Raw genomic sequence first — 20133 nt, forward strand, 5'->3', positions numbered from 1 at the left:
TCATCGTATTTTAATCTACAGTGCACCGCCAGGTATAAGTCCCTGATTTTGCTTTACTACTTATAAAAGTATTATCCAAGGCATAAAGAAATCAAGAAGGATTATTCTGTCCAAAATGCAAAACCTTAGTTTTACTGACATTAAAGATCATGCTCTTATTTAAACAGCATAAAAGAATAGTATCCAGACAACCCTGTTAATTAGCCTGATTATTAACAGAATTAATAATCACCCCAATTTTGGCATCATCTACAAACTTCCTAACTAAAATGTTATTTTGAGATGGGAAGACCGACATAAACAGATTAAACAACAAGGGTCCAAGAACAAAACCCCAAACGACCCCTGTTGCAGCTCTCCTTTCTTTAGAAATATTGCCTTCAATTTTTACATTGTGTTCTCTTGGTCAGTCAACCTTAACAACCCACTTTATTATATATTGGTTGATTCTAAGTTTATATATTATTTGATCTCAAGTTTATATACGGCCATCGTATATCTTACATGGGAGAAAGTCACATGTCTTGACCAGATCAAAAGATAAACCCGCAATGACTGATTTCCAGACATTATGAATAAATCTTAACAGGTTAGCCATACAAAATCTCCCTTGGATAAACCCATTTTGAAAAGTATCCAGGACAGAGCATAGCTCTTCTTTCATCAAGGAGCATACAATCCTTTCAAAACATTTGCCAATAATACAAGGGTTAAGTTCAACTCTGTTAGTTGTAACCTAGCATGTCACATTTCAGTTAATGAGATCAAGCCTGCTCTGAGACTAGCATATGAGAGGTGTTACTTACCAGTCTTCTTTTGGGGATAGCACTGCTTAATATCGGCACAAGTGCGGGCAGGGTTAGATTTGCTTCCATCTGGTCTGCGCATGTTGTCAATCTGGCTGCTTAGTGACTTCAGCGTGTCATGAATTACTGGATCAGGTTTGCTGTTGTTGTTGCTAGTTCCAGGAAGAGCCTCATCTTCACTGAATTCTGGTGGTGGTTCTGGAATTGTAGCATCATAGAAAGCCATGATGTCTTGAATATCAACAGCATGAGGGCCAGGCAAGCCTGAAGGGCCAGGAGGACCAGGTGGGCCAGGATCACCTCGAGGACCCTGTTAAAACATCATCTTAATGACTTGCAATGTAAAAGATGAGTATGTGCAAACAGATATTACTTCTGTGATTACAAATCAAATACAAGAAATAAAGAAGACATGCAGGAGGCAATCCACTGTGAGTTAAAGCACTGAAGTAAAGTAGAAATGAGTATGGGCACTGCTGGAGTGGCAATGCTAGGTTCTTTTTACATTTGTAAACATTTTCAAATTCCATTTTACAGATAGCAATATACCCTCCATACACACACACACACACACACACACACACACACACACACACACACACACACACACACACACACACACACAGACACACACACACACACACACACACACACACACACACACACACACACACACACACACACACACACACACACATATATGTGTCTCATGAAATTCTGAATGGTCACAAGAGCAAACGTACAAACAGCAATCATTTTAAAATAAATTTAAAATGACTGAAAATATGAAAAAATAAAATTATTTTTTTGCAGCAGGGCAAGACCACATGCACCCCCGCACACCACACCTCCTGCTAGTTATATGTACTAACTCTCAGACTGAACAGCAGTCAACAAGGAGTAAAATGCCATACCCCGTTACAATGCAATCTCATGCAAAAGGCTGCTGGAAAACCTCAATTTGAAAGAACATTCACTCATATGACCATTTGCTTTTTTTTTTTTTTTTTAACAACAGAAAAAAGCATTCTTTCTTATGAGCACTTTCTCTTTCAAACTGAAATCATATCTATATATATCTATATATCTATCTATATATATATATATATATATATATATATATATATATATATATATATATATACACACACGCACACACACACACACACACACACACACACACACACACACACACACACACACACACACACACACATATGCCCACACGTGTTTGTGTGTGCTTAAATAATCTGAACTTAAAAGTATGTACAAAAAATATTTCAACTCAAAAATATCTAAACACAAAATATCAACAAAACTTAACCACATCCAAAGCCCATTTTTTTGCAGGGGGAGGGCAGGCCTCCCTAGCCCCTCAACACCACCAGTTAATTTGAAGTGATGGCTTTCCAAACCAAAAAAAGATGGTACAGCTGATAAAAATCAGCTGATAGTACTGGCCTCCTTTTTTTCAGTGCGAGATCACAATACAATGGGAAGTGGGAATTTGCCCTTTTCCCAATGTAATGTGATCTCGAAGTTGGTATATATAATTAGTAAAAGGTGTTTTTTTTAATCTTTCTGATTCCAAGTACAGTACACTCGAATCTTTGTGATTTGAACTGTTTCACTCATACGGCAGATGTTCAAATGACATATATCTTTCGATCCAGAGATGGAGCTGGCTCATCTAGCACCTAGTACCACTTCCCAATGTAGCGTACCTTCTCCCTCAGATCTTAAGTGAAGGGAAAAAAATAAGACTTTTGCTTACTCTGCAGAAAGCAGATTGGTACCTTTGTATCATTTCACTTCCTATTATAGGCTAACATGTCCGCTCCCTCTCAACTCTTCAGGGAAGATTACATTTGTAACAATAAGTTTCCTAGTTTATATGTTTACCCTTGCACCCTCTTCTGTTCAGGAAATGGAAAACAAAAAAGAAAAAAAATGCACTTTATCTTACTCAGTAGCAAGCTGATTGGTAGATTACTACATTTGTACTAATCAGCTTTGATCCATGCCACCTAAGCTCTATAGGAAAGAACAAAAAGTAGCTCTTTGGCTTACATTGTAATAAGCCAATTGATACGTGTGTACCAATCAGCTTCCTACAGCAGACCCATGGCCCTCAGCTTTTCAAGTACAGAGAAAATAAAATGTCAGTAATGTGCACTGCTGTACTTCTCGATTGTGCCCACTAGCAATTTCACCTAAGGCATCTGCCCCCTTCACCCTACCATTTGCTATGCAACTGTATCTATCTATTTATCTGCCTAAGTAACTATCTAATCTATCACCATGTATCTATGTGAGAAGTAGAAAATGCCAATGGGAGGTTATAGCAATCCTGGGAATAGAACATGGATGCACCTACAAACCTCTCACCATTTTCAATTACACAATTATTTACTAATCACATATGCTTCAGTAATCTCATGGTTTTATTTGTGTTCAGAAATGGAAGGCCACATTTAAATTGTGAAATGATCTAATTATGCTAACAAGCTAAGGGAAGGAATGTGGGAATGTACCGAATGAGAATGGCATGTGATAGCCATCACAGCAGTTTGGTAATGTTCCTGTGTGCTTCATCTGTTTAAAACACTTTACCTAAATCTTCTAAAATGTCAGAAAATATCTGTTGCTGTAGTGAAAGGTCAATAATTTATAAATATATCTGTAGTCATCACTAAGGTATCTTACAAAGTCATTCTACCTAAATGCTTCTTTAGCTGTTGTATTAAAGCGCATTCTTTTTTTTTTTCTTTTCTCCCAAAGTTGGGGGAATTATGTATCGGAATATTCTTTATAGAACTCAGAATCAGTATATTGGTTTTATTCTGTGTAGTGTCCTGCATTACCCTGGCTTTGTTTGCAAAAAAAACAACAAAAACAGTAATGAGAATTTATCCTAGTGATATTTTTGAAACCAGTATATGATTATAGCTTGTCTTTCTTTGTTAAAAAAGCTGACTTAATAATTTAGCAAACATATAACTTTCAAGTGCAAATCTGGCCCAGGGAAGGAAAAGTCAAAGAATGCCTTTTTTCTGGATAAATATTGTACCTTTACCTTATGGTTTTGGACTGCTGACTTGGAAAAATGAGGATAGATAATATGTCTGAATAACTGAAAATGTATATATAAAAAACTCAAGAAAGCAAAACTTTTAGCTTTATTGCAGATGTTGAGTATTCATCTGCCACTGACCTTATTGGAATATGTGTCATGTCTTCTACTGTGGCTGTACTATTATTTGTTGCTTACAGCAGAAGGAAAAGGTATCATATCTAGATATGCACGTTTATTTGTTTGTAGCTGAAACAGCCACACATTTAAACAAACTGAAGTGGAACTGCTTCAGTCTACAGGTACCCAATTTCCAACAGCAGTTTCCCAGCTACACACTACCACTACTTACCCGGCCACTGCAATAATAAACTCATTTAAAAGTGCTTTGCATCCTCATTATGAAAGGGGCTCTACTATCTCACTCCAGTCTCCACATATACCACCTCCAAGCATGCACCAACTTGAAGGAAAGGGAAGTATAATTATTCTCTTCATTCCAAGCCAGTGCAGCCCCAGAGATAATATATTTAGACATTGGTAGTATAAGTGGCAAGTCACACACTGGGTTTGTAGCCCCCTGCAAAAAACATGACTATTAGGATAATGTATTTAAACTTGTCTCAGTAAGTTAGTTCACATGGGAGGATAGTGGTGTGAGACATGACAGCAATGAATGATCCAAACTGGATGACATCTGTATGCTGAGATGAGTTTTGCATGTATTTTGTTTCTTTGCATGCAATAACTGTTTTTTTGTTGCTCAGAATACTCAGAGGTCGCTCCATAGGAGAGGCCCAAGGCGGCATTAGAACTACACACAAGTCTGTCTCTCTGCACAGACTGCTAGGCACTGTATAGATGACATTTGTCTGAGTAGATAAGAAGGTCACCATAATGAAATTACAAGTTACAGAAGTGAACACTGTATTTATATTTTTTGTGTATTTTGAGGGTATTCGTCCATCTTGGAAACCATGGTGCACTGCTGGATGTATTACCGACCAGTGACGCTTTACTACTATGAATTAGAAATCTCAACTCACATGAAGAATAATGACAGCATATAGATGGGTATGACTAGGAGGAAAAGCTTAGCTGACTAGAACCCAAATAGAGGGTATTGCTACTGGACTTCTGTGTTAGTCAAGAATTATCTATAAGGAACCTATAATGATACAAAATGCCACAACATGAAGATGGTCTTAATGTGTATTTAATACCAGTTCAAAGTGGTCTAAAAGTTGTTGATTGACTTTGTACCCATATTGTAAGACCAAAGGCTGAATGTTCTGTACAACTCTGGTCAAGAGATGTGTTCAACTGGAAGCTGACCGCCACTGCATAGTAAGTAAGGTAAGATGTCCAGTGCTGGCTGATTATATACAAGTAACCAGGAATGTGTTGTGATCTTCAGGAGAATACTGAGCTGTGGAGGATGACTTCAACCTCTGCTTTATTAAGAGTTTCTTCTGTAAACCAGGTAACATTTGAGGTATACGGTACAAAGGGACACTGGTCAAGACCACAGCAGTTGAGATGTTGTGGCCAAAATATGGTCAGTCCTTGTCATAGTAGTTAACTTAGGACCCAGTGGTGGACACTAATGGTGAGGGAAGCCAATAAGTAAACAAAAGAAGTCTGCCTTGTACTGCTAGGAAAAGATTTTTTAGATTTCTCAGATAGGTTTCTAAAGGCCTTGGAGGTAACAACAACAGCACTTGATGAAGTGAAGAGGCAGTTTTGTGAGAAACTTACCAAGGCTATGGAGAATGGCTTTTGGGTGGACAAAAATGAGATACTAGAAACTTATCTGATATATCTGCTAGATGGAACACTGACTCAAATATTCTTAAAGAGAAAAGTGTTGACCTGAAAGACGTGCATTGTTGGAAGATGAAACAAATATGTCAATGAACTTCTGGGCCTTTTGGACATGCTGCTCTTCAAAAAGACAGTTTCAGAATCAACTGACTGGGTTAGGTCTATATCTGTAGGTGACATCACTTGGATGATCAAATAGTTCCAAGACAACAAGTATGCAGGACTGGATGATATTCTCCAAGAAATGGCAATAGTCCAGGACCTTGTTATAGTGTTATGGGTAAAGTATTTTCAATGTTCTATGTAAAGTAGAAACAGTATCACCAACTAATTAATTAGAGTGGTGATCTCATTTTCAAGAAACAGGACAGAAGGATGTGCTCCATTTATTAAGAGAAGAGACTCCATCCTTTTAAGGGAAATCTATGCTAAATGCTAGAAAGGACACTACCAATACTCACCAGCTCTGTGGTGCAGAAGAATACATCCCTAACTGCGAGCCAGATGGTTTGGGATCAATCAGTGAACAAGATTCTGGAGGAGGTGCTGTGGGAGGGTGAATGAATGTCTGATGCTGGCTAAACCATCCTGAGTGGGCAGGGACAGCAGCTTGGTTTCCTGCAGAGCTGTGTTGGGGAAGAGGCCTGCTATTACATGCATTATCACAAAACAGCATGATGATGCACAGTAGTCAACATTTGGGGGTATACAGGGTAGAGTGCTTGTACAATAACCTAGATGACATTTTTTTTTTCTTTTGGATCTCACCCCAGCCTTGGGACACCTACAGGTATAGATATGACAAAACAAATTCTGATGAAAGCTGGGGTCTCCAGTAGGGTGATGTGGGAATGTGCACAGCAAAATAAGAGTTGTTGATGGTCAGCAGAGATGAGGGAGAGAGAGAGAGGCACACAGAAGATTTCATATACCTGATCACCTGATTCAGAAAAGGCAATGGAATTACTGTTCTTGTAGTAGAGCTGTGGACCAGCTCTTTGAACTTGCTCAGATTTAGTGATGGACCTTGACAGTTGACAAGAACTGGCTGTGTGTCTTTGCAGAAATGGAAAAGGCATATAATTGCATAACTGAATGGTTTTGTGAGAGATGCAGTTATAACAGTATAATAATCTAATGTTGCATGCTGTTGAGTCCCCTTATCTGTGGAGTGAAAGCTGTGACAACATTCTTGATGTTAAGACAAATACACAGAAGATGGACACAGAACTCCTCCAATGCATCTTCTCTCAACTTATGTTTTTGATTTCATGGACAGCATATAAAATGCAGTTGAAGATTGTTCTGTTTGCAAACATGAGGGCTGCAAATTTATGGTTTGAAGATGATGTTATTATCTTGGCTTCAAGTGTCTGTGATCTCTGGCATGTACTGGAACAGTTTGCTAGTGGATATGAAGCAGTATACAGGAAAATGTGTGTGTGTGTGTGTGTGTGTGTGTGTGTGTGTGTGTGTGTGTGTGTGTGTGTGTGTGTGTGTGTGCGCGCGCGCACGTGCGCGTGTGTCGGTAGGGTTAGGTACCTGAGGTGGTTGGGTTTCAGTATCTGGCAATTAGTAAAGATAGTGGAAATCAGAAGATTCACCAACAGATCACTGTAGCAATTACAATATAGCAGATGTGGTACAGAACTGTGATGGCAAAAAGAGATCCCAGTTTTATAAAAACGATGCTCTCAATTCACTTCTAAGATAATGTTCCCTTCCTCATTAATGTCATTTGTGAGGGTCTAGAAGGATGCAACAATAGATACAAGCAGCAAAAATGAGGTTCCTTAGAAAGGTAATGTAACTCTCTGAATGACAGACTAAGGGGGTTGGAAATCTGGGTTAAGAAAAGCCAGTTGATGTGGTATGAGAGCTGAGCAGGATGTCCTTTGGCTGTCTCTAATAAAAGAGGCACTAAGCACATCACACTTGAAGAATGTCCGCAGCTAACCCTTAGTCATGTCATGTAGATTATATCTTTCACTTTGACTGGAAAAACACATGGATATAGCAGGACAGGCTGGAGGTTTTGGAACAGGGAACTAGCTGTGCATATTCAGCATTCGACCTATACAGCCCAAACCATGACAAAATGGATACTTCTGCATCCCAAACCATGACAAAATGGATACTGCACACCTTTTGAGTATATCCTATGAAAACATCAACTGTCAGTAGCTGTACTGTTTTGTAAATATCTCATAACATAGTACATACAGTAATGTAGCAAAATTAAGAGAAATTGCATCCTGCAGTTCAAGAGTCTGAGTCCTGTTGAGCTCTGAGCAAGTCACATAACTGAGCTAAAATTCACAGATGAGACTTAAAACTAGTCTTGTTGGTGTTTCCACTTAACAAAAATATATTATGTTGTTACTGTACATATGCAAGGGGGTGCACTTAGCATACACAATTAAATTATTAATTTAAAAATGTTAAAACTGGCAAAAATGAATACATGGGGTGGCCAAGATAAGCTTTCACATGGAGTGTTGTTTAAAAATATCTGCTTGGTAGGTGTACATGTAGTGAAGTTTCATTTTAAATAAAAGGTTGGATCTTAACCTTTTATGCTAAGTAACATGGCCATAATGCCTGTGACATCAAAATATCCACAGTTTCATGAACTTGGCCCCCTCTATTGATGACATATTGTTAAGCACTGTATTGCTCTGCATTCTGGCCTAGTGTCAGTAGCAGCCTTGGACAAATAATGCCACCCTAAATATTAGTTTTCTTTATGCATGCATATGTAGATCGCTGGAATAGCTATGAATATAGAAATTAAAGTTTGTGTCAGATCACATTTTTGATGCACACTGAAGTTTACCAATATTGCAAGGAATAATTTGCTATAGGTAAATTATGTTAGTTAGCACTATAGTGAGTGGGTAACCACTCATTATACAACAAAGCATTCCTTTCTCATTGGATTCATCACATGACAAACATTGGCATTTACAACTACAAATCTGGAATTGGTTAATTGGTTAACTCATTGTAATTACAGTTAGTTAAATAATAATCATTTAAGTTATAATTTGCTGCAAGTTATAACTCTGTCACATTACACTAACAATTAACATGCTTACAATGAGATGACACTGACATGCTTTTAATACTACAGCAGTCTATAGCATCCTGAGATAGTATCTAAACAGTAATTTACACAAGGGCTACAAGCACACAGAGCAAATAGCAGCTGAGGAAAACAGACAGTTACATACCTAGAGATAATAAAGGAAGAGCCATAGCAGAAGTGCATTGGAGAAGCTTAGAAGGAAGAGGAACTGGTACAGCTTACAAATGCGATAAGTATCTGTCTAAGAAGGCTATTAAGAAGAGGTACTTTAAAAAGAACTTTTGCATGATGTAATGAATTCAGAAAAATACCAGGCTTGACTTTTGAAAAATTACCTCTGGTCCTGCTTCTCCAACCACTCCACGCGGTCCTGGAGGTCCGACAGGGCCTAAGGATCCATGGCTTCCTTCCTTACCTGGAGGGCCAATAGGTCCAGGGGGTCCCTGAAATATATGAATAAAAACAAAATTATCACTTGCCACAAAACCAAACTGGAGTGAACTAAGCTAATTAGCAGCTTTCTGCTGTAAAATGATTAAATTATGTAATTTACATCATAATAGTTTGACGTTTAAGACAATGTGCTGAAAAAGCTAAATCCTGCAGTAATCCTGAATTTTATTCCAACAGCCTTGTTTGCCTACTCTGTTACTCTAAGTCCCTTAACAAGACATTGTGACAGGGTTGCACCTGGAGATTGTAGTCTAGCAGGCTTACCTAGATAAAACACTTATTATTAGTAGTAGTAGCAGCAGTAGTAGTAATAATTGTGGCACTACTAATTAACTCTTTAGTGGCACAAGCAATATGATGCTGTATGTGTTATAGGTTCATAGGTTCATAGGTAGGTACTAGGCTATCGGCCCAAGGGCCTACGTAAGCATAGCCAGAAAGGTTCCATGGCTTACGCCACCCAAGAAAGTTATTTTCCTGTGCCACTGTCAAGCAGAGACACAGAAGTGATCTCCGGGGTTTATTTCCTATTTCCCATCCACACATCAAGATTTTTCTTGAAGAGTGCTAATAAAGAACTTTGCTTGACATAGATGGGTAGCTTGTTCTAGGGTATAGGAAGTCTCTGGGACAGGAATCTATCCCTCCAGCGTGCCCTGTTTATTGTGGTAACAAGGTTTAGGTCCCTAGAGCATGTAGCTTGGTGGGATTGGGATTTCTGTAGGTGTAGCATGTCCAACAGCTCTGGGCTTGACATAGCTTTATATGTTAGGCAGAGATCACCTCAGAGTAGGCAATATGCTATGGGGTAAAGCTGGAGTTTTTTGAGGAGGTCAGTGTAGGGCATTTGTTTGAGGCCAGTAATCCTCTTTGTGAGGTACTTCTGTGGCCTTTCCAGCTGTATACTATAACTGTGCACCTATACTTACTGTTTTTGTGAAGTATGGGCATCTGTGAGTTATACTACTTTGTTCCACCAGGTTTCCTTAGCTGAGAAGAGTTTGGAGGACTGTATGCTTATTTCTGTAGTAGTGGTCTGTGTGTGTGTGTGTGTGTGTGTGTGTGTGTGTGTGTGTGTGTGTGTGTGTGTGTGTGTGTGTGTATAGTGTGGGTGTATGGGTGTGTGTGTGTGTGTGTGTGTGTGTGTGTGTGTGTGTGTGTGTGTGTGTGTGTGTGTGTGTGTGAGTTTCTCCTGTACCCTGGTAACTTGGCTTCATTCTGTTGCCTGCCTTTCTACATTTCTACCATCCATCCATACTTAGCACCTTAGACGAGATAGAAGTTCTGCATTCCAGGGGAGCTATCTGTAAATGCAGGGTGGGGGTGCACTAGTTTTTCTGCACTACTTTCTGAAGGATTTTCAATGAATGGTTATAAAAGGGTCATGTCTAAGCATTCTGGACATAAATATTCTCCACAGTACCAAACAGAAGTCTGCTAGTTCCCCTGGGCTGTCATGAACAGTGATTGCAGATAGTGATAATGATATTATCTACAGGGCCAGAATAGAACAAAAACTATTCTGAAAGTTAGATCAGAGATCAGACTGTAAATTTACCTAGGCACATTTTACTCAAAACATTGCCATTTCTGAACATTTGTGAGGCACTCTTTCTTAGTCTATGCCACTCTAATTACAAAATTCTGTTCTACTTGTTTTAATAAGGCAGCTGTCTACTTGTCCACAAAAAATGGTCCACAGTCAACAGCCAATCGATTATTCATGAGCCCTGTCCTTAGACGAGTACATGATTAATACTTGCTCAACAAGGAGGCTATAAACTATCTGCTTAAGCTTGGTTTACATCTCCAAAACACAGAACACAGCCATGAATGTCTACCCTGTGCATTGTGTTTCCCTTTACGTTTTGTCCATTGCAACATACCCATGGTGCTGTGAAAACAATGGCTTGCAGCCTCTGCAGCAGAAGTAATGATTACACATTTTGAAACTGAAAGATTCGTGAGCTGACTTGCTAAAATGTGTCTTTAGGATGTATAACCATGCTGAATTACATAACCTTTGCATAAACACAACAGGCTCTAGCAATATGTTGATACTATATTGCAAATCAAACAGGTGAGTGGCAGTCATCAAATGCCACTACCATAGCATGATATTGTGTGCCACAGTCCCATGATTTCCTGTTTAAGGTTAATAAATGTACCATATTTTCTGTCCTCTCTAGACAACGGTACAGTGGCTGGCTTTATTGTTGTACATATGATAATGAGTCTGTAAAGAATGATTTTTTTTCCTGCAGCATGCTTCCATGCTCTTCCCTAGCTCTTTTACTCTGATATTCATTAATGTAAATCATATTGATCACTGCTGCAGTAGCCTTAGATATATGGACTATATCCAGCCAAGCACATAACAGCTGGACAGCTTTGATAACTTCAGGGCATCTTTCAGATGCCCAAGCTGTTAGTCAGCAAGAGCTAAGATGATTAAAAGAGAGATTTGGGCTCCAAGCTCTTCAGAGCTTTTCTGCCACTGAAGAGTATGTTCCTCTGAGACTATCAAAGATCAGTGATTGGCTTGTGCTGTTCCTTTGCTGGACAGATAAGTTCCCATTTTGGAAAATCCTGTCATTTAATGTTATTTATCTTTTCGGCTTTTCCCGGTTAGGGGTCACCACAGTGGAACGTCGGTCCGCTAATGATTGGCAGTAGATTTTTTTTTATGGTGCCGAGTTACCAGCCTGACGCCCAACCTTCAGTGAAGGCATGCCCATTCACGCATGTCTTTTGGAGGCCACTCGACCACGGGGAGGACATGCAGACTCCACACAGAAGGCACTCTAACCGAGAATCGAACAGGAGAACCTCTTACTGTGAGGCAACAATGCTACTGATGTACCACTGTGGCTTCAAAAGCCTGTCATTTAATAATTGTGTTTATTATTGATACCTTCCTCTTCAGAAAAGTTATTTTAAAAGTAGGAGTCAGTGTTTAAACAAACTGTAATGAAACTGTACTGTACTTTTAAACAGGAAGACTATGTTTTCTGTCAGTTTCAAAGTTGTGTAAAGTAACTGAAAAACATTTTTTCTGTGGGGAAAATATTTTTATTTACTCAGTGTAGCTGGCAAAGTGTTTTAAAGCATGTTTTGCTATGTTTTCTGTGAAAATGGCTTTTAGAGGATATTTATTTTTACCAGTATTTGCTGCTTGTTTTCCACAGAATAGATACACCATTTCTGGCTTGACCATGGAACAATCTACCTGTCCCACAATCGAACCTTCTTTCAGCCACAAAAAGAAAAAGTTAAGCAAACAGCATTTGCCATCAGAACAGGCTGGCAATTTTCTTCAGCTGCAAGTGGGTGACTCTTCTTTGGACATTAGTTGTATTTCAAACAACTCCTCTTTTACCCCAAATCCTCTAGTGTAGCACCTACAGCCGCTATGTACCAGAAGTTAGTCACATTCTCTGCAGCTTTTCTGATCCCTTCAGTGGGCAAGGGAGAGCCACTCTTGTAGGTCTTCAGAGAGGGAATAAGGAAGACTTCCCTGTTGTATTAGAATTCTGTGCCCATCCCTGCAGAAGATGCCGCTGCCATTAATAACACTGTTGGCTCCATTTTTTCTGTCAAAAAGAAACAGAAACTAAACATATACCTACTCCTCCTCAAATTTCTTTTGAGAGAATAGTTTTCTGGTTCTGGCTCAGCATTTAATTCGGGCTGTTGATCCTTCTTGTAAAGTAGCTTCTGGTAAAAACAAGAGAAATACTTCTTTCGCTGAATATATTTGAGATTCTAAATCTGGACAAAGATTTTCTCCTCAGATTTCTGATTCAGACTCAGAGGAGAGCTCAAATTTTGACTCTCACTGTGGCAGTTTCTCTTTTTCTAAGACAATTTCTAAAATCAGTGGGAGAACATTGTGGTTTTTCAGTCACTAAAAATACTATCAACTGTTATTGATAGTATTGATTGATTCTAAATCTGGACAAAGATTTTCTCCTCAGATTTCTGATTCAGACTCAGAGGAGAGCTCAAATTTTGACTCTCACTGTGGCAGTTTCTCTTTTTCTAAGACAATTTTTAAAATCAGTGGGAGAACATTGTGGTTTTTCAGTCACTAAAAATACTATCAACTGTTAGAGAAGGAATTTCAAGAACCTGCACAGATTCATCCAGTTCAGTCAGCTTTGGAGGACGCGTGTTTACTGTCTGCAATTTTCCTGACAGTCAGCCAGCTGCCCGTAAAAAGGTAGATAGACTATATAAAGTTCCTTGAGTTTTAATTTTTTGTACACTCTTTCTAAACCTGATTCAGAAGCTATATCTTTAGTAAATAATTCTGCTGCTAAACACTTAGTTAATTCCAATCCTACTGTTTCTGATAAGTATGTGAAAAAAATAATACACTTCTGCAAATTTGACTTTCAGAATTTTGTATTGTCAGGTTGATATGTTAAAATTTGTTTTGTCTAATTGTGAAAGTATGAGGAATCTTTTTGTCTGCAGTTTTTTCTTGTGAGGAACAATTTGCTTTAAATAATTTAATTTCCTCTATTATTCAGTTTACTACTGATTGTATACAATGTGTGTGCATGCATGATTTTGTTGATACTTGTTCAAAGGCTATGGCCAAAGATACTGTTTTAAGCTGGTCTGCCTTGCTGCATTCTCAGAACCTCCCAGAAAATGTTAAAACTGAAATTTTAAATTCTGCTTTCGCTAGAGATTTATTTTTAGGCCCCTCTGCTGCAGAGGGGATTAAAAAGTGTGATGACGAACGTAAGCTGATACAGGGAATATGTTAAGATTTTCAATCTTCCTTTTTCAAGTTTTCCAAAGGATTCTATAACCCCATTCAATTGTGGTAAGAAACAAAATAAACAGTCTTAACAAAATGCAGGTTAACAGATATTTAAGAAGAAATGGCAAGGGGGTTCCAAGAATAATCGGGAAACTCCTAAAACCGAGGACAGTGCAATAAATCAGAATGACCATTTAAGAGATTTTGCTACCTCTCCCACCCTGGCAGCCATTTTTTTCCTTCCAGAAAGTCAGAATCTCTGCTTTTCTCTTTGGCAACAGATAGTTTCAGACACATGAGTTCTGAAGATCATTCATCAAGGTGGCAAATGTCAATGGGAAGAAATTTCCCCTTTCCAGGCAGTCATTCCTCATCCTCATCCCTAATACCAGACTAATTTGTTTCCACCTGTCCTTCAACACATGCTGTTTTTAAGTGTGACAGAACTAGTTCCCCCTTCCCAGGTGGGAAAGGGGTTTTATTCAGGGATGTTTTTAGTGCCAAAGAAAGAAACTGGATGGAGACCAGATTTAGATTTTTCTTTCCTAATCCTGTTTGTGATAATGCCCAAATTCAAAATGATGCCAATTCACGACTAGTTGTCTCTTCTTTCGATTTCAAGTTTTCTTGTAACACTAGACTTATAAGATGTTTATCATCACATTCCTATTCATCCAGACATCAGATATTTCTTAAGGTTTTTTGTATCTGGATCACATTACCGGTTCTCCGTCTTACTCTTTGGACTATCTACTGCACCAAGATTGTTCATAAAGCATCTAGTTCCAGTTATCACTCATTGTAGGCTACAGGGTATCCACATTATTCTATATTTAGATGCTTTGCTAAATTTTGCAGGGTCCTTTTCAAAGTCTAAGTAATCTCTCTCTCTCTCTCTCTCTGTCTCTCTCTCTCAGGTGAGAGATCTTTTACACAAGATGGGATTCCAAGGGAAATTTCAAAGTTCTTTCTTGACTCCTCACAGAATTGTGCTTTTGGGATGTTGACTACACACCACAGGTCAAAGTGCATTTCTTCCACATGGAAAAACAGAACTATATATCTAGCTCTACTTCTAGCATTTTCTACTCAAACTCTGAACACTGTGAGACAATACCTCAGGAATTTAGTTCTCATGGCTTCTAATTTTCTCATGATATCCCTGGCAAGACTCCACATGAGAAACATAGAGTGGCATCTGATGTTTATTTGCTTCCAGCACCTCTTGTTTTTGCATATCTTATTGCTGGGATTGTCAGAAGAGAAATCACTTGGTGGAGACAACAGATATACCTAAATCCAAGTCTCATCCTCTGCCTCCTTGTCCCAAAGCAGTCAGTCACCATAGATGCCTCAGACTTTGCTTGGGGAGCAGTTTCAGGAGGGGAAAAAGTGCAACTTGTATGGGAATCAAGAATGGATGCAAGCACATAAATACGAAAGAGATGCTTGCCCTGATCAAGGCACTCAACTCTCTGAATCATTTTTTGTTCCTGAGATGTCATCAAGTTGTTACAGACAATACAGTAGTCATGTGGTACATCAACAAGCAAGGGAAAGCTAGATTGTACCCTTCTGGCAGATCAGCCATGTTAGTCTGGGATATAGCTTCATGGCACAGTCTCACTTTACAGGCGTCCTAGATTCCATCAGAGCAAAACTGTGTGGCAGACAGGATCAGCAGCACATGGACAAACTCTCATGATTGGAAACTATAAAGACAAGCACTAAGATGTGATTGGGCTGTTTGATTTGGGGTGTGTTGCCTGACAACCAATGATTTCAGTAATGAAGGAAGTGTGTTCTGAGTATTACAATTGGATTGGTTATTGTATTAAATAAAAAGTTATAGTTTTTATGGAAGATGATCTTTTTTTTTCAATAATTTTTAGTTTTCATTTACAATAATGTAAATCAACAAACATAATATAACAAATGCAGACCAAAATACAGTGATATGTATTAAGATAGATACTATAAGATGTAGGTCAATTAACTATGTACATAGATGCTTTCATCCTTTAAATATATAACTATGACAATTATGTAAGAACTGTTAAGAATTAAATCACAAAAATAAAGAAAGAGAAAATTATTGATAGTTATATATATGATTTATTTCAGAATCCCCTTCTGGTATGTTACTTTTTGTCTTTGTAAAGGATTATGCTAGTATAATGTTATAGGCTTTTTCCCATATTTCTCTGATTTTAATATTTTTATCTTTTTTATCAGTCAGTGTTTTGTGGGACAATAAGTGTTTAATCGCCATCTGTATAAACCCCACCCAAGACATACTAATTGGGTTAAGCCATTTAGATGCTGTGTACAGTTTCATTAGGAGAAAAATAGTGATCAGAGTAGTGGCTTGTTTCTTGGGAGAGTTGTATGGGAGGATATGTAAAATAGTAAATTCCCATGTTAGTGTAGATGTCTGATAACCAATTTTTTTGTAGTTGTAGTTTAAGGGAATTCCAGAGTTTGTAGACACATTTACAGCTCTAGAACAAATGGAATAAGTCATCAGTTTGATCTTTACAATGTGGACAGAATGGTGATATCAAGGGGTTAAGTTTATGTAAAACTGCAGGTGTAAAATATGCATTATTGTAAATCATGAGTTGGGTAAAGGCTAATTTTTTGAGAGGTATGGACTTTAATGTTAGATTGATTGCTTGTTCTATTTGATGGTTTCCAATGGATGAATCTATCTTCCTCCAATATTTGGAAAAAAAGTATATCCTTCTGGAATTTAATTTCATTAATTAATTTGTAAGTATTAGTGATGGCTTTCTTAGTTGAGAGGATAGTTTTCCAAAGTAGATTATAGTTTCTATGTCATTGTTGGATATGTCAGTGTCTTGGAGCTAACTAGAACACAGATTCCTAACTTGTCTCAGGATCACCAAATATGATGTGGGAAGGTTTCATTAGTTCCTCATTTCCTAAATATGGGTATATATCTTGGATAGTTTTATTTAATAACCGGGGAGAGGGGTTCAGATTTAACGTTTGATTGTTTATTTTAAGGTTAGGGTTTTTATGAAGGGGTTGTAGTGTTTTTATAGCTTGTACCAGGTTTAGGGATTTGAATAGTTTTTGCATTAGTAAGACGGAGTGTTTTAAAGGTTCCATTATTTTATACGATTGTAATAGTTTAAAGTTTAGGAATGGTAGTCCTTTATGATTGATACCTAGACTCTTGATGTGTCTGTAGTATATTATTACCCAGGGATGATCCCAGATTTTATCCAATGGGTTATATTCTGCTATTCTCAACACTTTATTCATGTTAATAATTAAATAATATGTTTCGAAATTTGGAAGGGCTAGTCCTCCTTTACTTTTGGGAAGTGTGAGTTTAGGGTAAGAAATACATTTTTTTAGGTTCCCAGATAAATTTAGCAAGCAGGGTATGCATCTGCTTAAAAAATTGTTGGGTATGGTTATCTGGGATGTCATAAATATATAAAGTAGTCTAGGCAGAACATTAATTTTAATAACAGATACTTTGCCAAGAATGGTAATTTAAGATTACTCCATCTTTTAAGGTCTAATATAATGTTTTGCCATTTTCGGGTTATATTATTTTGGTAAAGACCTTTATTATTTTGAGAGAATGTAATACCCAAATATTTAATTTCTTTCTTTTATTTTAATAGTGGTAGGAGTGAAAATGGCTTAGGGGGGTTTAAGGGGAAGATGTTAGTTTTGTTGAGGTTTAGTTTATAATTCAACATCAACGAGGATTGATCAATAGCAGCTAATGTTTTATTTATATCTGAGATTGTTGTGGTGCAGTAAATATTCAAGTCGTCTGCAAAAGCGGAAAGGGATATTTTGTGGTCGTATATTATTGGGGGGTTATGGTATGTATTTTGTTTGATGTTTAAGAAAAGTGGTTCTAAGTATAGATTAAAGAGTAGAGGAGATAAGGGGCATCCTTGTCTAGTGCCATTTTTTATTGGAATTCTATTGGACCAAGTTTTATTAATGAATAAGGTTGCATAATGGTTACTATAAAGTATTTGTATAATCTGGGTAAATGTATTGGGTATATTAAAGTATGGTAATGTTTGAAGTAAAAATTCCATATTGACCCTATCAAAGGCTTTGTGAGCATCAATAACGAGTGTATATATATTTAGATTACTTTTGCTGGCATAATATATTAATGTATTTAGTGTCAGTGTGTTGTCACTTGTCTGTCTGAATAGTGTGAAATCAGATTGTTCTGGGGAGATGATATTACCTGCCATATTCTTCAACCTATTAGCAAGGATAGAGGTTAGGATTTTTGTATCTATATTTAAAAGGGAAATAGGTCTATAACTGTCTGGGTTTTTTTTGGGGTCAGCTTGTTCTTTGAGTATGAATATAGTTTTAGATGCATTAAAGTGTATGTCATTAATTTTGTTATTTATTATATAGTTCAAAATATAAAATAGAATTCAGGCTAACAAGGGGGTAAAAGCCTTATAAAATTCAACAGTGAGACCATCCGGGCCAGGGGCCTTGTGTGCTTTCAATTGTTGGATTGTTGAAATTATTTCATTAGTTGATATAGGTTTGCTTAATTTTTTTTGTTGGTCTAGGTCCAGCTTCGGAAAGGTCAGGTTTTGGAGAAAGAGGGTTCTATCTTCTTTTGAGGCTAGTAAATTTTGTTCTCCATAAATCTGAGAATATATTGATTCAAAGGTTTTGATAATGTCCTCATTTGTTGTGCAGTGCTTATTTCCATACAATACTTCGGGTATTTGGGAAGGGGTTTTGGTCTGGGCTATAATTCTGGCCAAAGCTCGGGATGGTAATTGAACTTCATTTGCATAGTTAGCCAGCATTCTAGTTTCATGAAAAGATAATTTACTAGCATATAAGAGGTATAGATCTCTTTGTATTTTTAATAGTTCAGTCTCTTTTTGAGCTTTGGGGTTGGTTAATAAGTCATTTTCAAGAGATTCTATTTTACTTTTTAAAACCTGTTCATGTTTAAGTTGCATTTTTTTTATAATAAGCTGCTTTTTTAATGAATATTCCTCTAATTTCTGTTTTAGTTGTGGCCCATTCAATATCCAAAGGTGTCTGGGAGTTAGGAATGTTAGATAGGGTTGCTTTTAGTATAGATTGTATGCTATTTATTACCTCCTTTTTGGTGAGCAAATTGAGGTTTAAGGACAAGTTAAAGCCTCTGTTCCTTGTAAAGTTCATTTGGTTCCAGTTAATATTTAAAGTAATTTTGGAATGGTCTGAAAGGTATGTAGTATCTATACTTTTTGTTGGGTCTAACTTGATGAAAATGTCCGAGACTAAAAAGGAATCTATTCTCGACCACATTTTGTGGCATTGAGAGTAAAACGTGAATTTTCTAGCTTTAGTTGCACATCTCCATATTTAAAAGGATCATATAATTTGAAGTCTTGTTTGAGTTCATTCAGAGCTAAGGAGGCTTGTTTGTTATATGTTTGGGTCCTACTTGATTTATCTTGGTCTGGATTTTGATATGTGTTCCAGTCACCCCCAAGTACCATATAGTAATCTTGGAATCTGTTTAAGATGGGATATAGTGATGTAAAAACGATGTGTTGGTTGTTGCAGGGGGCATATATATTGAAAAGCAGTATAGGTTTAGGAAGAGTAGGGATTGAAAAAAACTACATAACACCACCTCCCCTCTTTATCCACTTTGGTTTCAAGAATTTTTTGCCTGGAATTGGTTCTTAATTATTATCGCTACCCCTGCACTATTAGTTTTACCTTCTGAAGCTATGATTTGTCTTATCCATTTTCTTTTGCTAATTTCCATCCATTGTACAAGGGTAAGATGTGTTTCTTGTATTAGTATGAGGTTAGCTTTAGCTTGTAGTGTGAGATGTAAAAACAGTTTCCTTTTCTGTTTATTTTGGAGCCCTTTAATGTTCCACAAATCGAATTCCCACATTTATGAACTGGGGATATTGGTAAAATGTGTCTTGTGTGATGATTTGAGTTGATAATTCTTGTTTGTAATTTTGTGTAAAGAGTTTGGAAAACATCTTACTATTCCAATCCTAACCCTGTGCCTAACCACTATGCCCATGGACCAGGAATATTGCAGGGGATAAGTAGCTAGCTCAAT

The 20133-nt window shown here is 37.4% G+C and overlaps 1 protein-coding gene across 1 annotated transcript in view; it reads right to left on the reverse strand.

Moving 5' to 3' along the window:
• The window catches only part of COL5A2 (collagen type V alpha 2 chain), a 738909-nt gene that overhangs the window by 62784 nt on the left and 655992 nt on the right, over window positions 1-20133 (reverse strand). The window contains exons 50-51 of the mRNA XM_044075160.1: window positions 9127-9234; window positions 807-1116 (exon numbers count right to left, since the gene is read on the reverse strand). Of these exons, the coding sequence (XP_043931095.1) occupies window positions 807-1116; window positions 9127-9234 (418 nt within the window). The remainder of the gene's footprint in view (window positions 1-806; window positions 1117-9126; window positions 9235-20133) is intronic.

This window comes from Protopterus annectens, chromosome 6.part0 (genome assembly GCF_019279795.1).
Source record: "Protopterus annectens isolate FY-2018-M chromosome 6.part0, PAN1.0, whole genome shotgun sequence".
Taxonomy (NCBI): Eukaryota; Metazoa; Chordata; order Ceratodontiformes; family Protopteridae; genus Protopterus; species Protopterus annectens.